The 15,740-nt window shown below is 47.5% G+C and overlaps 1 protein-coding gene across 1 annotated transcript in view; it reads right to left on the reverse strand.

The window, feature by feature from the left end:
• Positions 1–12,224, reverse strand: part of TSPAN32 (tetraspanin 32) — a 29,663-nt gene extending 17,439 nt beyond the window's left edge. Inside the window, exons 1-4 of the mRNA XM_059474795.1 lie at positions 12,120–12,224; positions 10,064–10,178; positions 8,703–8,800; positions 1,924–1,998 (exon numbers count right to left, since the gene is read on the reverse strand). Coding sequence (XP_059330778.1) covers positions 1,924–1,998; positions 8,703–8,800; positions 10,064–10,178; positions 12,120–12,224 — 393 coding nt within the window. The remainder of the gene's footprint in view (positions 1–1,923; positions 1,999–8,702; positions 8,801–10,063; positions 10,179–12,119) is intronic.
• Positions 12,225–15,740: the final 3,516 nt, after the last annotated feature.

A 15,740-nucleotide genomic window follows, 5' to 3' on the forward strand; every position in this document is an offset into this window, starting at 1 on the left:
ATAACCCAACATACAACCTTTTTCTTGCAGTCTTTTTATGCCCTACACCATGTATGTGGATTAACAGTAAAACGAAGCAGTCTATTTAGAAAACACAATTTCACAATGACAACCAGACAGTTTCTGGTGCCGTTTCTCCTTTACTGACACAGCCTGTGCTTCAATCTACAATTTAATGTCTGCAGAAGAAGAAGGAAAGTGAAGGAAACTCCCTTCTGTGTTAGTCATGAAAACCAAATTATTTCCATATTAAACTGTTAGTTGGAATGTAATAAATGTTGATAGTTTTGCCTGAAACAATATGGAAAAAAATAAAAAGGCCGTGGAAAGACATATTTTCATGGATGCCTCAGCCCTGATGGATTGCACTTCAGCCAGTTAAGCATACAGATAAAAGATGCTGTTGTGCCATCAGGACTCACCCTAATGTTTCCAAAAGCAGTTGGACAAATTCACAGAGGAAAAACCCAGGGAGAACATTAAAGGCAAAGGCACCAGCAGTTGCCACCAGCAGACACCTGGGCCACAAGCTGCTGGCATCTGAAAAAGCATTGCTTTGTGCTTGCTGGGTTTTTATGCTGCTACCTTGGCTAACAGCAGGTCAGCCAAAAAGCTCCTTGGCCAACAACTTTAGCCTGGTCCAGTGTAGCCACCTGCACATTTCAAAGGATTTTCAACTACTTTGGACACTGGCCAGCTCCGGGAAAATTTTCTAGAGAAGCAGGGCCTTATCCCTCTCCTTAACCTTGACTTCTACTTTCAGAAAGACTGGGATTTAATTTATGCACAGGACACCAAACCATTACAGGGCAGGGCTCCTTGTGCCTACAAAACCAATTGCCACAGTCCTAGTGTGGACTGAGTCTCTGGGACTTTGATGGAGTTGTGCTCCTCCATCACAGAAGGAAATCTCAAGGCCAGACACTTCAGACTGGTCTTTGATCACCCCCAGTACGTGTAACCAAAACGATGAACTGGCAGCATCAATCCTTAATTCACTGGGATGATGTTTCACGTTACATCCTCATTGGTGCCCAGAACAATGCAGGTTATGGCACGTGCTCAGGGCTGGGGAGGAGCAAAATAGAGACAAGGACTGAGCCACTGCATGAAACACCTATCGAAGTCCCAAGCACTTCTCTGAATTATTTAGGTACTTGCCAAAAATACCAGTGTTCTGCTTTCAAAAGAAAGATGTCATGATTTTTTTACACTCCCGAGTCTCTTAATTTTTTTTGAGTGCAGGGATGCAAAAGGGGGAATAAAGACCAACTTAGCCAGCATCTTGCATCTCCCACATCACCCATCTGCCCCAGCAACAGCAAGCTCTGGGGTAAAACTTCAAACCCCAACTTTCTTCCAAATTCAGCCTTCTATAATCTTCTCTTTCTGGTTCAGCACCATAGTGACCCAAGATACCATTTTTCACTCTTGTGTTTTTCATGTACCACTGCTGCAGGTTAATAAACACATCTCCTGGGTGCTTCTCCTGGACACTGCCTTCAAACAGAGGCTCCCAATTGACGTTAGCAGGAATTAGAACCAGCTGGAAATGACTTTTCAAAAGTCAAGGATCTCATTTAAAACAACAGAAAAAAACCCAAAACAAAACAAAGCAAACATCCCCTGAAAAAAAAAATCCCAAAGTTAAGGAGGCTTGCATTTTGTTTTGCTTTCAGCACAAAGCATTTGCCCTGCATGAGATTTTCCACGGGCTTCTCCCTTCAGATGATCCCATTGAAGAGGCATCTGATGAAGGTGACCCTGTTCTTCCAAAGGACGGATGCAACAGAGCATGGATCTGATAGACCTCAATATGGATGGCTTAATTAACGCCAGATGTCCCTTTTATGGGAGGAATAGTTGCTATGAAAAAAATCTCTGATGAGATGCTGGTGGTATTTCCTAGCAGCCAACACTTACCTCCATGCTGTGTGTGTATCTCCAGCAGGCAGCTGGGATCAATCCACAAAAGGCCAGAGCAAAACAGAAAAATCCCTGAGGATAAAGAGGAAAAATACCAACATTAAGCCTGGGGAGAAAAATACCCATTTGCAAACACAATCAGGACATATTTAATATGCTTGTTTGAGCAAGTTTCATTAAAGTTTAAACATCACCTTCTTTTAATATCCCTCATAACGTCAGTTACTTAAAAGAAATTAGATGGACAATAATGTGGTTCTCCATCAGGAGCCCTCTAATTACACTGTGGCCAATTGAAGAGTTTGACCAAAAAACCAGGCAGCTTCCAGCAGAGCAGTTAATCCATTCTGCCCAAATTCCTCTTGGACAAAGAAAAGAACATATAAAACATTATATTTACAGTATGCTTCCCTTCTGCTGCAGGACTGCGCTCCATAATAATGAGATTCAATCCCCTGCATTTAAAACTTGGCTATTGGCTTCAAAGAGGGGAAAACCCACACAAATAGTCCATAAAGAAGGAAATAACTGGGATAGACATAGAAATCAACCTGCTCTGGAAGAAGAGCTGGACTCATTCTGTGAGCAAGGTGGCAGCTGCATGGCCGAGCTGCTTTCCTTAGATCAGCACCGTCCTAGTTAGACAACAGGATGACAGAAATATAACCAAGGCCAGAAACTGACCCTGAAGTGTCTAAACAATAATAGCAACGATGCAGGACACGGCTTGACTTTTGTCTTCTTCCTTAGGCTGGCAGAGCTGGAAGTTACATGCTTTGTGTTTTCATTTGAACAAACCTGGACCAAAACCCCCACGCCGTGATATAAAAAGCACTTGCCTGCTGTGACAGCAGGACCAAATGATCTCGTTCACATTTAAAAGAAAAAAAGGAAGGGAAAAGTGCCTGTAAAGCATTTGAAAGCTAAATGGGCTCATCCAATATGAATCCACAGCTTAGTCTTGGAATGACAAAAGGTGATGAATAAGCATCAGTTGAAAATTAACGCCCTTACAAGTTTTTCCATTAAACTGTGCCTCTTTCAACACAACATTATGTGGGAAACTTACCCAGCTGACTGCATCTTATTTTGATTTCTAATTTTTTTCTATTACTGTTTTCATTGTATGATATAGCTGAAATAACTTGGAAAAGTTTAAATCTTTCATGAAATTTTACCAAATTCAAGCTTAAAAAAAAAACTTGCTTAAAAGATATAGTTAAAAAAAAAAAAAAAGCTCCAAACTCATGCATAAGGAGCACGAAAGGAAAATGTGTTACTTCAAATCCTGGAAATGAAAGTGAATGTGCCAGTAAAATCCTTTTGCTGGCTGTTGTCCATCTGCTCTGTTTCTCTGCTCTGCCTGGGGACTTTGCTCTTGGAACAAGACTGCCACTGGTATTCACCACTTTTTTTGGGGCTGCCTTGTTGCAGGCTCTGCATCAGACACTGGGGAAAACCCTGATACAGCTCTTACGAAAAATCTTAAATTATGTATGTCCAGTCTCTCCTTTCATTTAGTTTTTGGCAGCTGCCTGGCCATATAGCTGATGAGATCATTCATTGCCTTGCTAGGAGCTAAAATGAGATTACTCGAGACCCTAAAGAAGATGAGAGGAAAAGTCTGATCAAACACTGACATAACAAGGTGGTTACAAGTCATGAAGATGTGGAAGAGCTCGCAGGGCAAGATATCTCAGACCAAATCCCAGCTGGAGTGGGGAGTTCAACCCTGCAGGTACAGCACAAACTGGACGGAGGAGGTGAGGTTACACAGGCATGTCAGGATGCTCCTCAATAGGATCAGACCCTGCATTTTGCACTGCCTCGAACAACTTCCCCACCAAACAAATGGCATTTTCACCAAAATCAAGTTCAAAGACAAATAAAATTTAAAAATAAGAAAATTAGTCAGATGGAAAAACCAGCACTGACAGCAATGTGACCACTCTTCTGCATATCATTCCATTAAAGTTATAATTCAGGTGACCCACCATGAACGCGGAGAGTGTGAACAACAGGATGCCAGTGACAGCCCAGATTCCTTCCCCTGTGCTCTCCCTTCCTTCCCCACCAGCTCCAGCACTTACAACGTCTCTCTGGGGCCAGAACTCCCAGCAGATTAAAATCCTCCTTTTCATCTTCCCTTCCTCAGCTCCACCCCACATCTCAGTCCTTCAGCATCAGCTCTCCCTTTATTTCTGTCTGGTTTCTCTGGGAATACCAAGATGCAGCCCCTTGGGAAGCTCCCCCTCCATCCATCTGGTGCACAGCAATTACATGGCTCCGAGAACATCTTATAAATGAATTATAGCCTGCTTTTTCCCTTCCCAGCCAAAAGGCTTTTGGAAGAGCAACTTTCTAATTACATTAGAAGACATTTGGAGCAAAAAAGAAAAAGGCAATGTGCAGTTTGCATACAAAATGTGGAAGAGTTGAGGCTGGTTCACCATCTCCTAGATCCTTGGAGGTCCTCAGAGACAGCCACAGGCTGCAGCCTGCTCCCTTTGCAAGAGACAGCCACATCAGCCCTGTGGAGGGCTGTCACCAGGCAGACATCAATTACTCTTTTATGAATGACCTTGCTTCCATCCTTGCTGCAAGGAACAATTTCTCTTTGACAGACTCGGCAGAATCCACAGGAACAGCACCCTGTCTGTTGGCTGGTGTTTCTTTTAATTCACCTTTCTGACGCTTCCCCTTTGGTGAAGGGGGCCTGCTTTGGATGAGGGACAGATCCTTTAGCTCATACTGTGCTCTGCAGCTGTGTTCTGCCAAACTCCTACACTTCCAGGGAAGGAGTAGACTTCTGCCCTGCTCTGCTCTTCTCCAGCTGTTTTTTGGTGCTGCTGTGGTCATTGCAAAGGCCAGCTCCCTGCCAGACTGCAGAGCCCAGGGGCAGGAAAAGCAGGGGCAAATTTCAGATGGCATCCATCAGGTTGTGACCCTCTCTGCCTTTTAGTTCATCTAAAAGCATGCAATGTTTTTGCCCTTCCACAGAGCAAACACGAGTCAGTGACATCAGTGTGAAAGAGGAATCTGTCCTTGGTACCAGCTCTGCCACTGGCACGCAGATGCCTCACTCAGAAGTGTTGCACCCCGAGGGAGAGCACAGGAAGCAGACTGAATTAGAAAGAAGATGCTGAAGTGTGCTGCAGTGATATCAAGGACCCTCTACACACTGGCCTACACCTGGGTATAATAAAGCAAACAGCCTGTGCTGTGTGCTGCCCCTACTAGCTCATCAATCTTGATGAAAGCCTGGGTTATATTGGGCATGCACTGAGGCTTTTTCCACTGCATTTTTTTGGAACATCTGCTCCATCCTGATCACAAATTTTCTTCTATACTAGTCAGGTTTTAGACTGTAATGTTCAGATGTGAGAATTTCAGCTGGCATTTGCTACCTGGTTTTTTTTCTTTTCTTTCCCTTACTCTGTCTGACCAGTAACAACACATGCTGCTTTAAACCTCACTGATACCAGAGTCTTTCCTTTATGCAAACAGGAAAGCTGCTGTTTTCCTTCCTTTTCCTCCCCTTCAATAGCAACATGGCCTCCAGGGGCTATAAAGCTGCAGGGTATTTACATTCGAGATTGACTGCATGATGGGCCATGGATCACCAGAAAGCAGAATTTGCCTGGGCTGGAGGACAGTGAATAAGTCTGTTGCTATTCTCTCTGTTTAAGAGGAGCTTTATATGGAATATTGCTGGATTTTAGAACATAATTTTTTATCCTTAAGTTCTCAATTACTTTCTTGGAACCAGCTTCCTCACAAGCAGCATGGGATGGACAGTAGCATCTGTGTGCTCTCATGATGCTGCTAATGCATCTAGAAGACAATCTCCTGAGACCTGTGTGCTTAAACCAGTTTGACCTGTCCTGGTTTCTAACCACTGTGCACCCATAACTGTTATTAGAACAGCACCAGTGAGGCCTCCAAAGAACAGTGGCTCCTCCTCTGTAGGCACACAAACCTCCAGATAGCGAGGCAGCGTGACGATATATAATCCAAACAGACAAAAAAAAAAAAAAGCTCCTGTAAGTCCAGTCTGGATCCTTGTCAACTTTTCCCTAGAGTGGCTGGTTTACCAAGTGGCATTGTGGTGGACCAGCCACATTGATGCAGACATCCCTCACGCATGGCTTGGTTTCCTGGACAGACACAGATGTCAGGCAAATAGTCTGGTGTTTTCCCTCTTTGATTAAAGAGTGAATTAAATGGTCTTCTAAATAAGACACACTCTATGCAGGGAGGAAAAGTCCTTTAAAATCAATAGCAGGGGAAGATGAAAGATTCTCTCTCTCTTGCAGAAGGAGGAAAAAAGCTCCAAGTAGCAGGGCTGATCGCTCCTGTGAGCTACAGCACAGCAGGGATCAGCAGGGCTGGACAACACACGGACCAGTTTTGGAGCCCCACAGGGCCAAACCCCACTCCTGCCTGTGATTACACGTCACTGCAGCTGTCAGGGCTGGCTCTCCCTGCTCTCGCTTCCCGCTGGCAGATCAAAGATTAAATGTGTGCCTTTGGAGTGGGAACTGGGGGCAAAACAAGCAGAGAGCTGGCCCTTGGTGGATGACACGGTTGGGAGGGGAGGGGACAATTTATAATAGGCGAAGTCCTCCCGTCCTCCCTGAGTGATTTAAGATGCCGATGAGCTCCTTGAACAATTTGGAGCCGAGAATACCCTTGCTAGTGGCCAGCTCTTGAGCGCCTTCCAGGGTTCCCGTTTATTCCTTGGGGACGTTCCACCACCCCGCAGGGGTCACGGAGGCTGCTCCGGTTCCGCGGCACCCCCGGCAGCGGGGCGGGCAGCGGGAGCGGGCGGGCAGCGGGAGCGGGCGGACGGGCAGCGGGGCGGGAGCGGACGGGCAGCGGAACGGGCAGCGGGGCGGGCAGCGGGAGCGGGCGGGCAGCGGGAGCGGGCGGACGGGCAGCGGGGCGGGAGCGGACGGGCAGCGGAACGGGCAGCGGGGCGGGCAGCGGGAGCGGGCGGGCAGCGGGCGGGCGTCGGAGCGCGGCGCTGGAGCGGCCCCGCGCGGCTGCCGGGGCCCGCTCGCCTCCCGCCCCACGGCCCGGCACGGAGCCGAGCTCAAATACAGCCAGGAGGCATCCCGTTATCCCCGCTGAGAGCAGCGTGCCATGAAGCCTCGCCGCCACAGCTGCGGGGGAGGCACCTCGCACCTTTCCTTGCTCCCCGCAAGGCAGCGACACCGTGACCGCCCTACAAATATGTCCATCAGGGGCCCAAAATGCAGACGGCCACATCCCCCAGAAGACCCAAACTGTGGAAGCTAAAGACAAGCCAACAGAGTGCACTAGGGGGCACAAAAATAAACAGCCAATTTGAGGGTTCTGCCAACTAGAGGTTGCTTTGGTGGGTGAAGCTTGGCTGCGATACCCCAAACCAGCCAGCCTGTGGGAGATGATGAGTGGCTGAAGGAAAGGATCACACATGGGTGTGATCCTACTAAAATGATCTTCCTTCCCTTACTAAAATGGGAAGGGAGAGCAGCATTGTGTGGCCCTTGGACAATGCTCTTTGGACAGAGCTCTGGAATTCGCTCAGTATATGTTGGCCTCTTTTTAACAGCCAGTTCTATGCAGTGGCATGCTTCAAACTATACCAGAGAGTAAGGCAACAAAGAAACATTATAGAGAAGTTTGGCTATATCTTCAGGCAGCCAAGACATTCTCCACTGATCTGTACATACCCATCTGTTGGTTTAGATGTGGTAATTGCAGGCACACATTGAAGACACTTCAGCAAAAGAGAGGGGAGTTACACATTCTGCTTAATTCATGGGAACTGAGGGCCCTTTGGGCATCTCAGAGAAAGGAAGATGGTATATTGAGAAGGTGAAAACATTAATTTCAGTGGCTGCTTTGCAGTGAATTTTCAGGTGTCAGCTTCTCATTTCTGCCATCAGTATCATTTCCCCCAATTACACAGATTAGATAAATCTCTTTAGTGTAAGACAGCAATGCAGTTATTTTATATTGAGCAAGATTTCATGCTCAACAACCTATCTGTTAACTCCTGCTCTTCATATGGGAAAACACACCTTGAGCAGCACTTTACCACTCATTCCTCCAGCTCCAAGGCTGGAAGCTGCTCTGTGCAGGCTAGGCCCCACATGCAGGCTCTGTTTCGAAATGGAGCTTATCTCACAGTGCAGTTTACTACTGTCAACATGGTCCAGGCCCAAACAGGCTGATGGAGAGGAGAAAGGGGGGATTTCCACTCTTATGATACTTCTCCATGCTCTCCTTGTAGGCTGAAATTCAGGGTCCTACACAAATCCCCTATGCCTGCTGCCATGCAGTGAGGTGGGAGAAAGAGGGGCTAATTTTGCTATCACAATTTGGGGGAAGTTTGTGAGACTCAAAATCACACTGCTAAGGTTTCCTCACACAAACCATGTGTTGACTTGATGAGGAGAAAAAAAAATACCCTGGGTATTGTCATCACCATAGTTGCTTGGCAGATAAACACATTCCCTCTGATAGTTGCATACACAGGACCTTGGCAAAAGAAACTTAGCACAGAATGATGCAATTCTCAGCCCTAAGAGCTTTGCAGGGCAATGCTTTTTAAAAAATGTCCCCTAGTAGCGCAAAGTGGAACAACAGGACCTCCTTCCCCAGGCATGCATTGTCCTGGGCATAAGGCAATGCAGATCCCAGCACTGGACATGTAGGGGCATGTAGGGAGCCAGCCCCAGGTGACAGAAAGCCGCTCCCAGCCAGTCCCTGCAGGTAAGGATACGCACCATGGCGGTGAGGCACCGCGATTCCCGCACCGTGGCAGCGGAGCTCAGCAGGGCTGCCAGGATCAGGGTCATGCTCAGGCAGATCCCAAAGTAGAAAGCTGGAAGACAGACATGGGAGTTGTGGTCAGATGCCAGAGGCCTAGTCTGATGCTTCACTCAGAGAGGGACCAAAAAGTGCATTCTGGGGAGCTGGCCCAAATGACCAGGTTGCAGAACTGAAATTTTTCTGTAATTTATTCAATGCTCCCCCATCTGTGTGTGCTTTGCTGTGTATGTCTGGCAAGGCTGTAAGCCTCTGAGGGGTTCTCACAGCTCCAGCAGAGTGAAGCAGCCTAAAACGGTGTTGGTCCACCCAACAGACCAGAAGCTGCCAATTATTTCAGCATTCTGATAAGGATCCCCCCCCAAATGGGGGGTGCTGGTGCAGCAGCTGTCCCACAGCCTCTATCAGGACTCTGGGCACTGCTAATCTAGTGCAACACTCATCCTCTGGTTTCCTCCTGGCTCAGGCGGGATCACAGCCAGTACCCTGGAGCAGGGCTCAGGGACCACAGCACTGCAAAGGACTTTGCTAGCCTAACCACACAGAGGCAGTGCCTGTAAACAAGGCAAGTGGAAGTGTTGCTGGAGATGGGTGACTGGCGTGGGAGAGCCTGCAAGGCTGCAGTCAGTGCCAATATATTTGTGTAGGAACAGGGAAAGAATATACCTTAGCCTTGGGCTAATACAGTTTTTACACCAGCCTTGTTAAACTGAAATTGAGAACCAAGATCTTGAGAGAATATGAGTGTGTTTAAAACCAGAGTGCAGCTCGGGAGAAGCAGCAGATGCAAGTGCAGCAGTGGTGAGCAGGATGTTTTAGTATCTGGGCTATCTTTGCTCTAGCCTTGTACCTAAGACTCATTTTATACTTCTCCCTTGTGAAAGCAAAAATACCACATATTTCCTCAGAAAAGCTGAAGATGCTGCCATGCATTTCTCCTCCCAGCCTCAATTTTCTGTGTTCTGCTTCAACTCCTGTAGTTCCTCTCCTCAGTCTCCTGCCCGCCCCAGTGCACTTTTAGTGGCTGAGGAGCTCCTCCCGAGCTCCTACCACAGCACAGGGGTCAGAGAATAGAGGAACAGGTGCAAACACAGAAGCACCTGAGCACCCCATATACCCACAGTATCCTTTGGTTACTGGCATGCAGGTCTCATATGGGGAAAGAAAGTGCCTGTGGGACTGTGTTAGTCCTGATGCATCCTCCAAAACCCAACTCCTTCCTCCTCTTGAGATAGCCCTGAATTTTCTTCTACAGCTTTAAGGAATTTTGCAGCTCTGGTATCACCAAAGATCTCACTGGGATGTGACCACAACATACCTGAGTGGTGGATGACCTTGTAGGCGTTGCTGTCCAGGGAGATGTTGCTGATGAGGGTGAAACGGTGCCCATAGTGGGCGACTGTGCTCAGCGTGGCGATGGAGAGCCCCAGCAGCTGGAAAAGAAGGGTTTCAGGATGGGATTTACAAGGCAGCAGCTCTTGCTGGATGCACACAAAGGTTTGAGTGTATCTGGATTTTTCTGAGCCCCATGCAAGCGCAGAGAGCCTCATCATCCAGATGTACCCCAAAATGTACATAAAAGGACAAACCCCAGACACTTCAAAATACTAAAGCTGTTTTTTCTCTCTTGCATAATGAGCGCATGTGTCACTGTGCAGCCCACGGTCTCTTGGCCAGTGCCTATGGATTAAATTCCCATCACATGAAGAAAACTGAGAGGACTGATGCTCTTGCAGCACACCTGTGCAGTGCCACCCTACTCTGTGCACGTGTGGCTGTGAGGGCGGCCAGCTTCAATAGGGGTTTTGAGCAAGGGTGAAGTTCTCTGCTCTGCTCTTTGCAATAGTCTCAGTGCCTGCTGTTGGCTCTGTTTCCTATGGCAGAGCACAAAGATCTGAGTCCTGTACTACTCTAAGCTGTCTATGGTGGTTTCTGTCTCTTCAAGGTGTTGTCTGTTTCTGTCCCACCACTGAGAGCACCTGAGGCATGGGGTAACTACTTGTATGTCCATACCTCTCCAGGTGATGGAGAGGGAATATTTCTGATAGCACCTGGCTCTAGGACAGGGCTCCTTTCAGAATGACTGGTGGCAGAGCTGGGACAAAGGCACCAGCAGCAAAATGAACTCCAAATCTAGTGCAATGAGCCAGGAAAATACAAAATGTAAGGCTACTCCTAGCTCTGAAGATAAGGCTTCATCATTTTGTGCCTTTACAATACAGAAACATGAGGCAGCTATACCTGTGTCAAATGTGACAATGTGATCTCAACATAATCCCCACTGTGTGACATTTTCTAATAGCTTTTGCTGCAGGCTTACAGTCACAGAGACTAAATCCATCCAAAATGTACCATTTTTTCTAGCCTAATTTGTGGCACCTTCTGATCATTCAGACTGTGCATTACTGCATATCTTGACCCACGCCCAGCAAAATATTAAGTGCAACATCACTTAGCTCAGATTTCTGAGAAACACCAGTCTAAAATCCTCCCAACAGCGAGAATGTGATTCTAACCATGCACAGCAGCTGTGCCTTAATGTCTCCTCTAAACATGCTTAGTACCAATCCTCCTTTCATTTCCTCCAAGTGGCATATTGTGTTATTTGGAAGAGACAACCACTTTACAGTCACTGCAGTCCTGGAATGTTGAAATTTGGAAAAACTACAAACCTAATTTGTGGCCCAAAATAAGGTATTACCTTTTAATAACCCTTAACAAGCCACCAACCCTCTTTGAACTAAATACAGATTATTGCTATTACTGTTATTATTATTATTATTATTTTTATGCTGGCAAGTTTTGATGAAGTGAAAAGTCAAGAAGAACATACGAGCCAAAGCATCCACGAGAAGTGTTCTCCAGTTTCTAACATTTCCCATCAGCTCTAACAGAAGATGTCCAGAAACTCCCCTTGAATTTGCTTCAAGAGCTGATAAAGAGAGTCCCTGGAATTGCTTTCGCTTTGCAGTGCCAATCCACGTTTCTCACACACACTTCCACCAAAGCCTTGTGGTTTCACATCCTCACTGATCCCACCTGCAGTCGACCACCCTCCCAGCAGCAAGTGTGACTGCAGCAGGTCCATCCTTTCTCTTTTGCTCCAAGGAGACAACCTCCCACCCGTTCTGCCAGCAGTGACCTTTTCTTTCTCCTTGGAGGAAGCTGCTGAGTTGTGAAAGAGCTGCAGTGGTGTGACAGCCTTGAGAAACCAGAAGTCTATCAGAGGAGGGGGGATGCTGGTGGCCAGTGATAACCGCCCATGGTGCAATGATAACTCAGGCAGTTGGCTGTGCTTGCCCTCCACCCGCCACAAACAGAACGTGGGAAAACCATCCCCTCTCAGAGTGGGGATGGGAAAGGCAACAGCTCACCTTGGTTCTGCAGAGATCCCCCCAAACCTGCCTGCTCACCATGACACAGAGGCTGGTCACCAGCAGCTGGCACTTGGTGGTCCTCATCCTGCACCTCAGTTCCATGGCAGCTTGTCCCCAGAGAGAGCAGGCCGTTGGTCCCTCCAGCTCTTGATAAAGCCTGGGTTTCCACCAAAGGGAGGCATGGCCACAGTGGGGCCTCTCAGGAAGTGGAGTCCCCACCACGTGCTGATGCACCTCCTCCTGCCTGATTATTAAATCCTCTTTAGGGCAGTCACCTTCTGCACAGGCCCTCAGTTAGCTGCTGTCAGCTCCCACACAGCCAGCTGGGGAAGAAGGAAAGGCATGCAGAGAAATAACTTTTCATGGAGTTTGGAGCAAAGCTCCTTTAAAAAATAATTAAACTGATTATTCCACAGTCAGTGTCAAAATATTCCAATTTTGATTTTCACTAGGATACAGTTTTGCTTAATGAATATTGTCCATAACTTTTTTTTTCATAAAATATATAAATAATATTTTGTAAAACCATACAAGAAAACACTATTTAAAAAAATAACCTACTGTTTAAAGAAGAGATTAAACCCCCAAACAGATCTATGTAAGAGTCTTCTCTCCCCATGTAAAAGCACCACATGGCAATAACCTTTGACTGAGCCTATTAGAACTTGCATTTGCAGATAAGGGAAAAAAACCACATTTGGTAGTATTTTATCCAGGAAAATGGTTATATGGACATATAACCCCCAGCTCAGGAGGCCCTCACTGTCTGTGGACATTTTAACTCTTCTTTTCCTTTCCCCTCTCCTAGCATTGAAGACTCCATGGACCTGTGGCTGCAGAAGACTCAGGTGATTTCTTCAAAACCAGCTGTCTCCTGAATGCATATTTCATAAAAGTAAATCGCAAAGAAATCTCAAGAAGGATCTGGCCAAAGTGAGCCTGAATGACTGACTGCCTTAATTATCTTTCCTTTTGGAACCAGACTGGTGGAGAACAGGTGAATAATTGCATTCCCAACAGGTGGCAAACAAAGGGAGTAAAAAAGTAAAACCATCCCACAACAGTAACTGCAGTAACAGGAAGATGACAAAGAAGGAGGAGGAGAGGAGTGAAAAAAGGAAGGAAGATGCATTTTGTAAAGCAAAGAGAAGAGAAAGCAAGTTGCACAAAGCCATGAGCATGGGGAAAAGCATGTTATGATTTTCTGACTATGTCATTAGCTTTCTTGCAAGTTTTCCTGCAGATCATCTTGGTTGCAGCCTCCCCAGACACCAGTGAGAGCTGCCACAGCCAGTGCCAAAAACAGGTATCCCCATGGCTCATGGGTCCCTGCCCTGCTGCCCAGGAGGAGACACTGAGGTACCCATGCGCAGAACAGAGACCTTCCTCCTGTGGCCACCAGCTGGAGACCACCTGAGGAAAACCAATGGATAGACAGCAGGGCAGGAGGGCATTGGGGAGAGGACAACAGGCTGGTGAGGAAGCTGATGCCAAGCCACCCACGTTTAGGAGCTGGACCCCTGGGAACAGACCAGGTGGGGAAAATGCCTTAACACTGTAAGAGTTAGGATTGCATCAGAATTCAGAACTGTGGGCACCCATCACTTCTTCTGGTACCAGAGGACAGACGGGGGTGTTGTCACCGGCATTTTCAAGGGGAAGGATCCCTGGTACAAAAATAAAAGAGCTGGCCGACCGGTGGAGTTTCAGGTTAAATCTGGAAGGGCTGCAAGCAAGTATGAGCACAGCTCTGTGTGTAACACCAAGCCACGTCAGCCCAGCCACGAGCGGCAGTCACCGTGTCACCTGCCCTGAGCACACCCAGCGTCTGTTTCACAGCGGCTGACACGGGGAAAAAAAACCATGGAGCCCGTCTCCGTTTCCCCCTGGATCCCACTTCCTTCCCCAATCCTAAACAACTGCCGCCGCAGAGACCTGTGCGAAGCCAAGTCTCACACTAGAGGTCCCCACAGGCCAGCAGAACCCTTTCCCGAAGGGCGAGATAATCGACGTGAGCTTTCTGAAGGGAATTTCCCTCCTCAGTTCCATAAAAGTCTCCCCCGTTCCTGCAGAAGCCTCGCACCTCACGTCCACCTGAGAGGTCCCCAAATCGTCCTCTATATGCCTTGCAAGGGCTGCTAGTTTTCCCACAAAAGATGTTCTGCCTCCTTTTGTCTCCAGCTATAAAAACGGGTACTTTCACTGACTCACGGAGCTCTGAAAGGAGGTCTGTAACTTCAAACGCCTGTGTTTAAACAGCTCCTTCCTCTGTTTTGGTTGAAAATTACTATTCCTGAGTAGCTTGACCATGTCTTATGAGGCTTCTCCCACCTGCAGTGCTTGGTGCCTGCCTTTGTGCCCACCCTGCCTGCTGGGCTCAGGCGTGGAGGGCTTTTCTGCTGTTCCTTTTTTTCTCTCTCTTACCCTCTATCCCATACACGTATGGTTTGAAAGTTTCCTGTTTGGGGCACAGCATATGTGGATTTCTAACATCACAAAAATAACAAGAGCAAAAGGAGTTGCTACCGCACATTCATAAAAGCCAGAAAGAAAGTCACTCCCTCATCCAAAAGAAAGCAGGGACATGAGTAGAGCTGGGGTATTAAGATGTTGGGCTGTGATTAAGGAAGGCACATTTGGCACATGGAAGGGCAGTGCTGAAGGGAGAACAGGGGACTCTGTGTGCTCATCCTACCTGTGCCCATCAACAAGGTGAACTGTGCAACACTTCACCTTCTATGGGATTAAACTTCTTCTGGGTGCCCTGTTGTTGGCAGACACCTGCCTCAGCTGGCACACACCTGCCTCACTGCCCAGAGAGGTGAGAAGCAGGGTGTCCCTTCAACCTCATTCCAGTGGGAAGAGAGGCAGGCTGGTGGCATGCCAGGGAATCACTCTCACAGCCAGCATGCGGGCTGGATGGCAGCATGCCTTTTCCAGCAAGACTCGGCCTCCTGCCCACCCTGGCAGGTTTCATTGAGTGATTCCCTTTGCAAAAGCCCAACTTATCACTCCCAAAAGCGGTGCAAAAAACACAGGTGACCACAGCTCCTGCCTGTGGCCTCCTCCCTTATCTCTGGTTATCAGCTGGAGCATGGAAAGATGGTAGTGAGTCTGAAAATACCCCAGGGAGCACAGGTGCTCTCTTTCTAGCCTTGTGGCAGCTTGCAGATTTCTGTTACAAAAAACCTCATCCCCAGCTGCATGGGTCTCAGAGGGATGTGCCATCTCATCCAGAAGGGAAGGGTTGATTTTAAAAAGGGAACAAAGCCAGATCATATTTTTTTGCAAAGCTATAAACCCCCAACCCTCTTCTAAGCTGGAGGGAAATGATGCCCACCCTGTCAGAGAGATGTTCTGAAAGTGCTGGGGGATTTGATGCGTTAATGCTGCATGGGTTGAACTTGGGACACTAAACACGAATGGAAAAGAAGAAGCTGAATTCATCCTGATGCTTTCTTGATATCCACTTTTCCGGCTCTCGTTCCATCAGTGCAGCCACCAGTGATGGAACAGCAGCACCCCAGCCTCAGCTGCTTGAACTCTGTCAATGCAGCAGGGAAGAGAAATTTCCCCCTTGGCTTTGGGGCACTGCTACTCATGCTCCTGAGAAAGGAT

This window comes from Ammospiza nelsoni, chromosome 6, assembly GCF_027579445.1.
Source record: "Ammospiza nelsoni isolate bAmmNel1 chromosome 6, bAmmNel1.pri, whole genome shotgun sequence".
Classification (NCBI taxonomy): Eukaryota; Metazoa; Chordata; class Aves; order Passeriformes; family Passerellidae; genus Ammospiza; species Ammospiza nelsoni.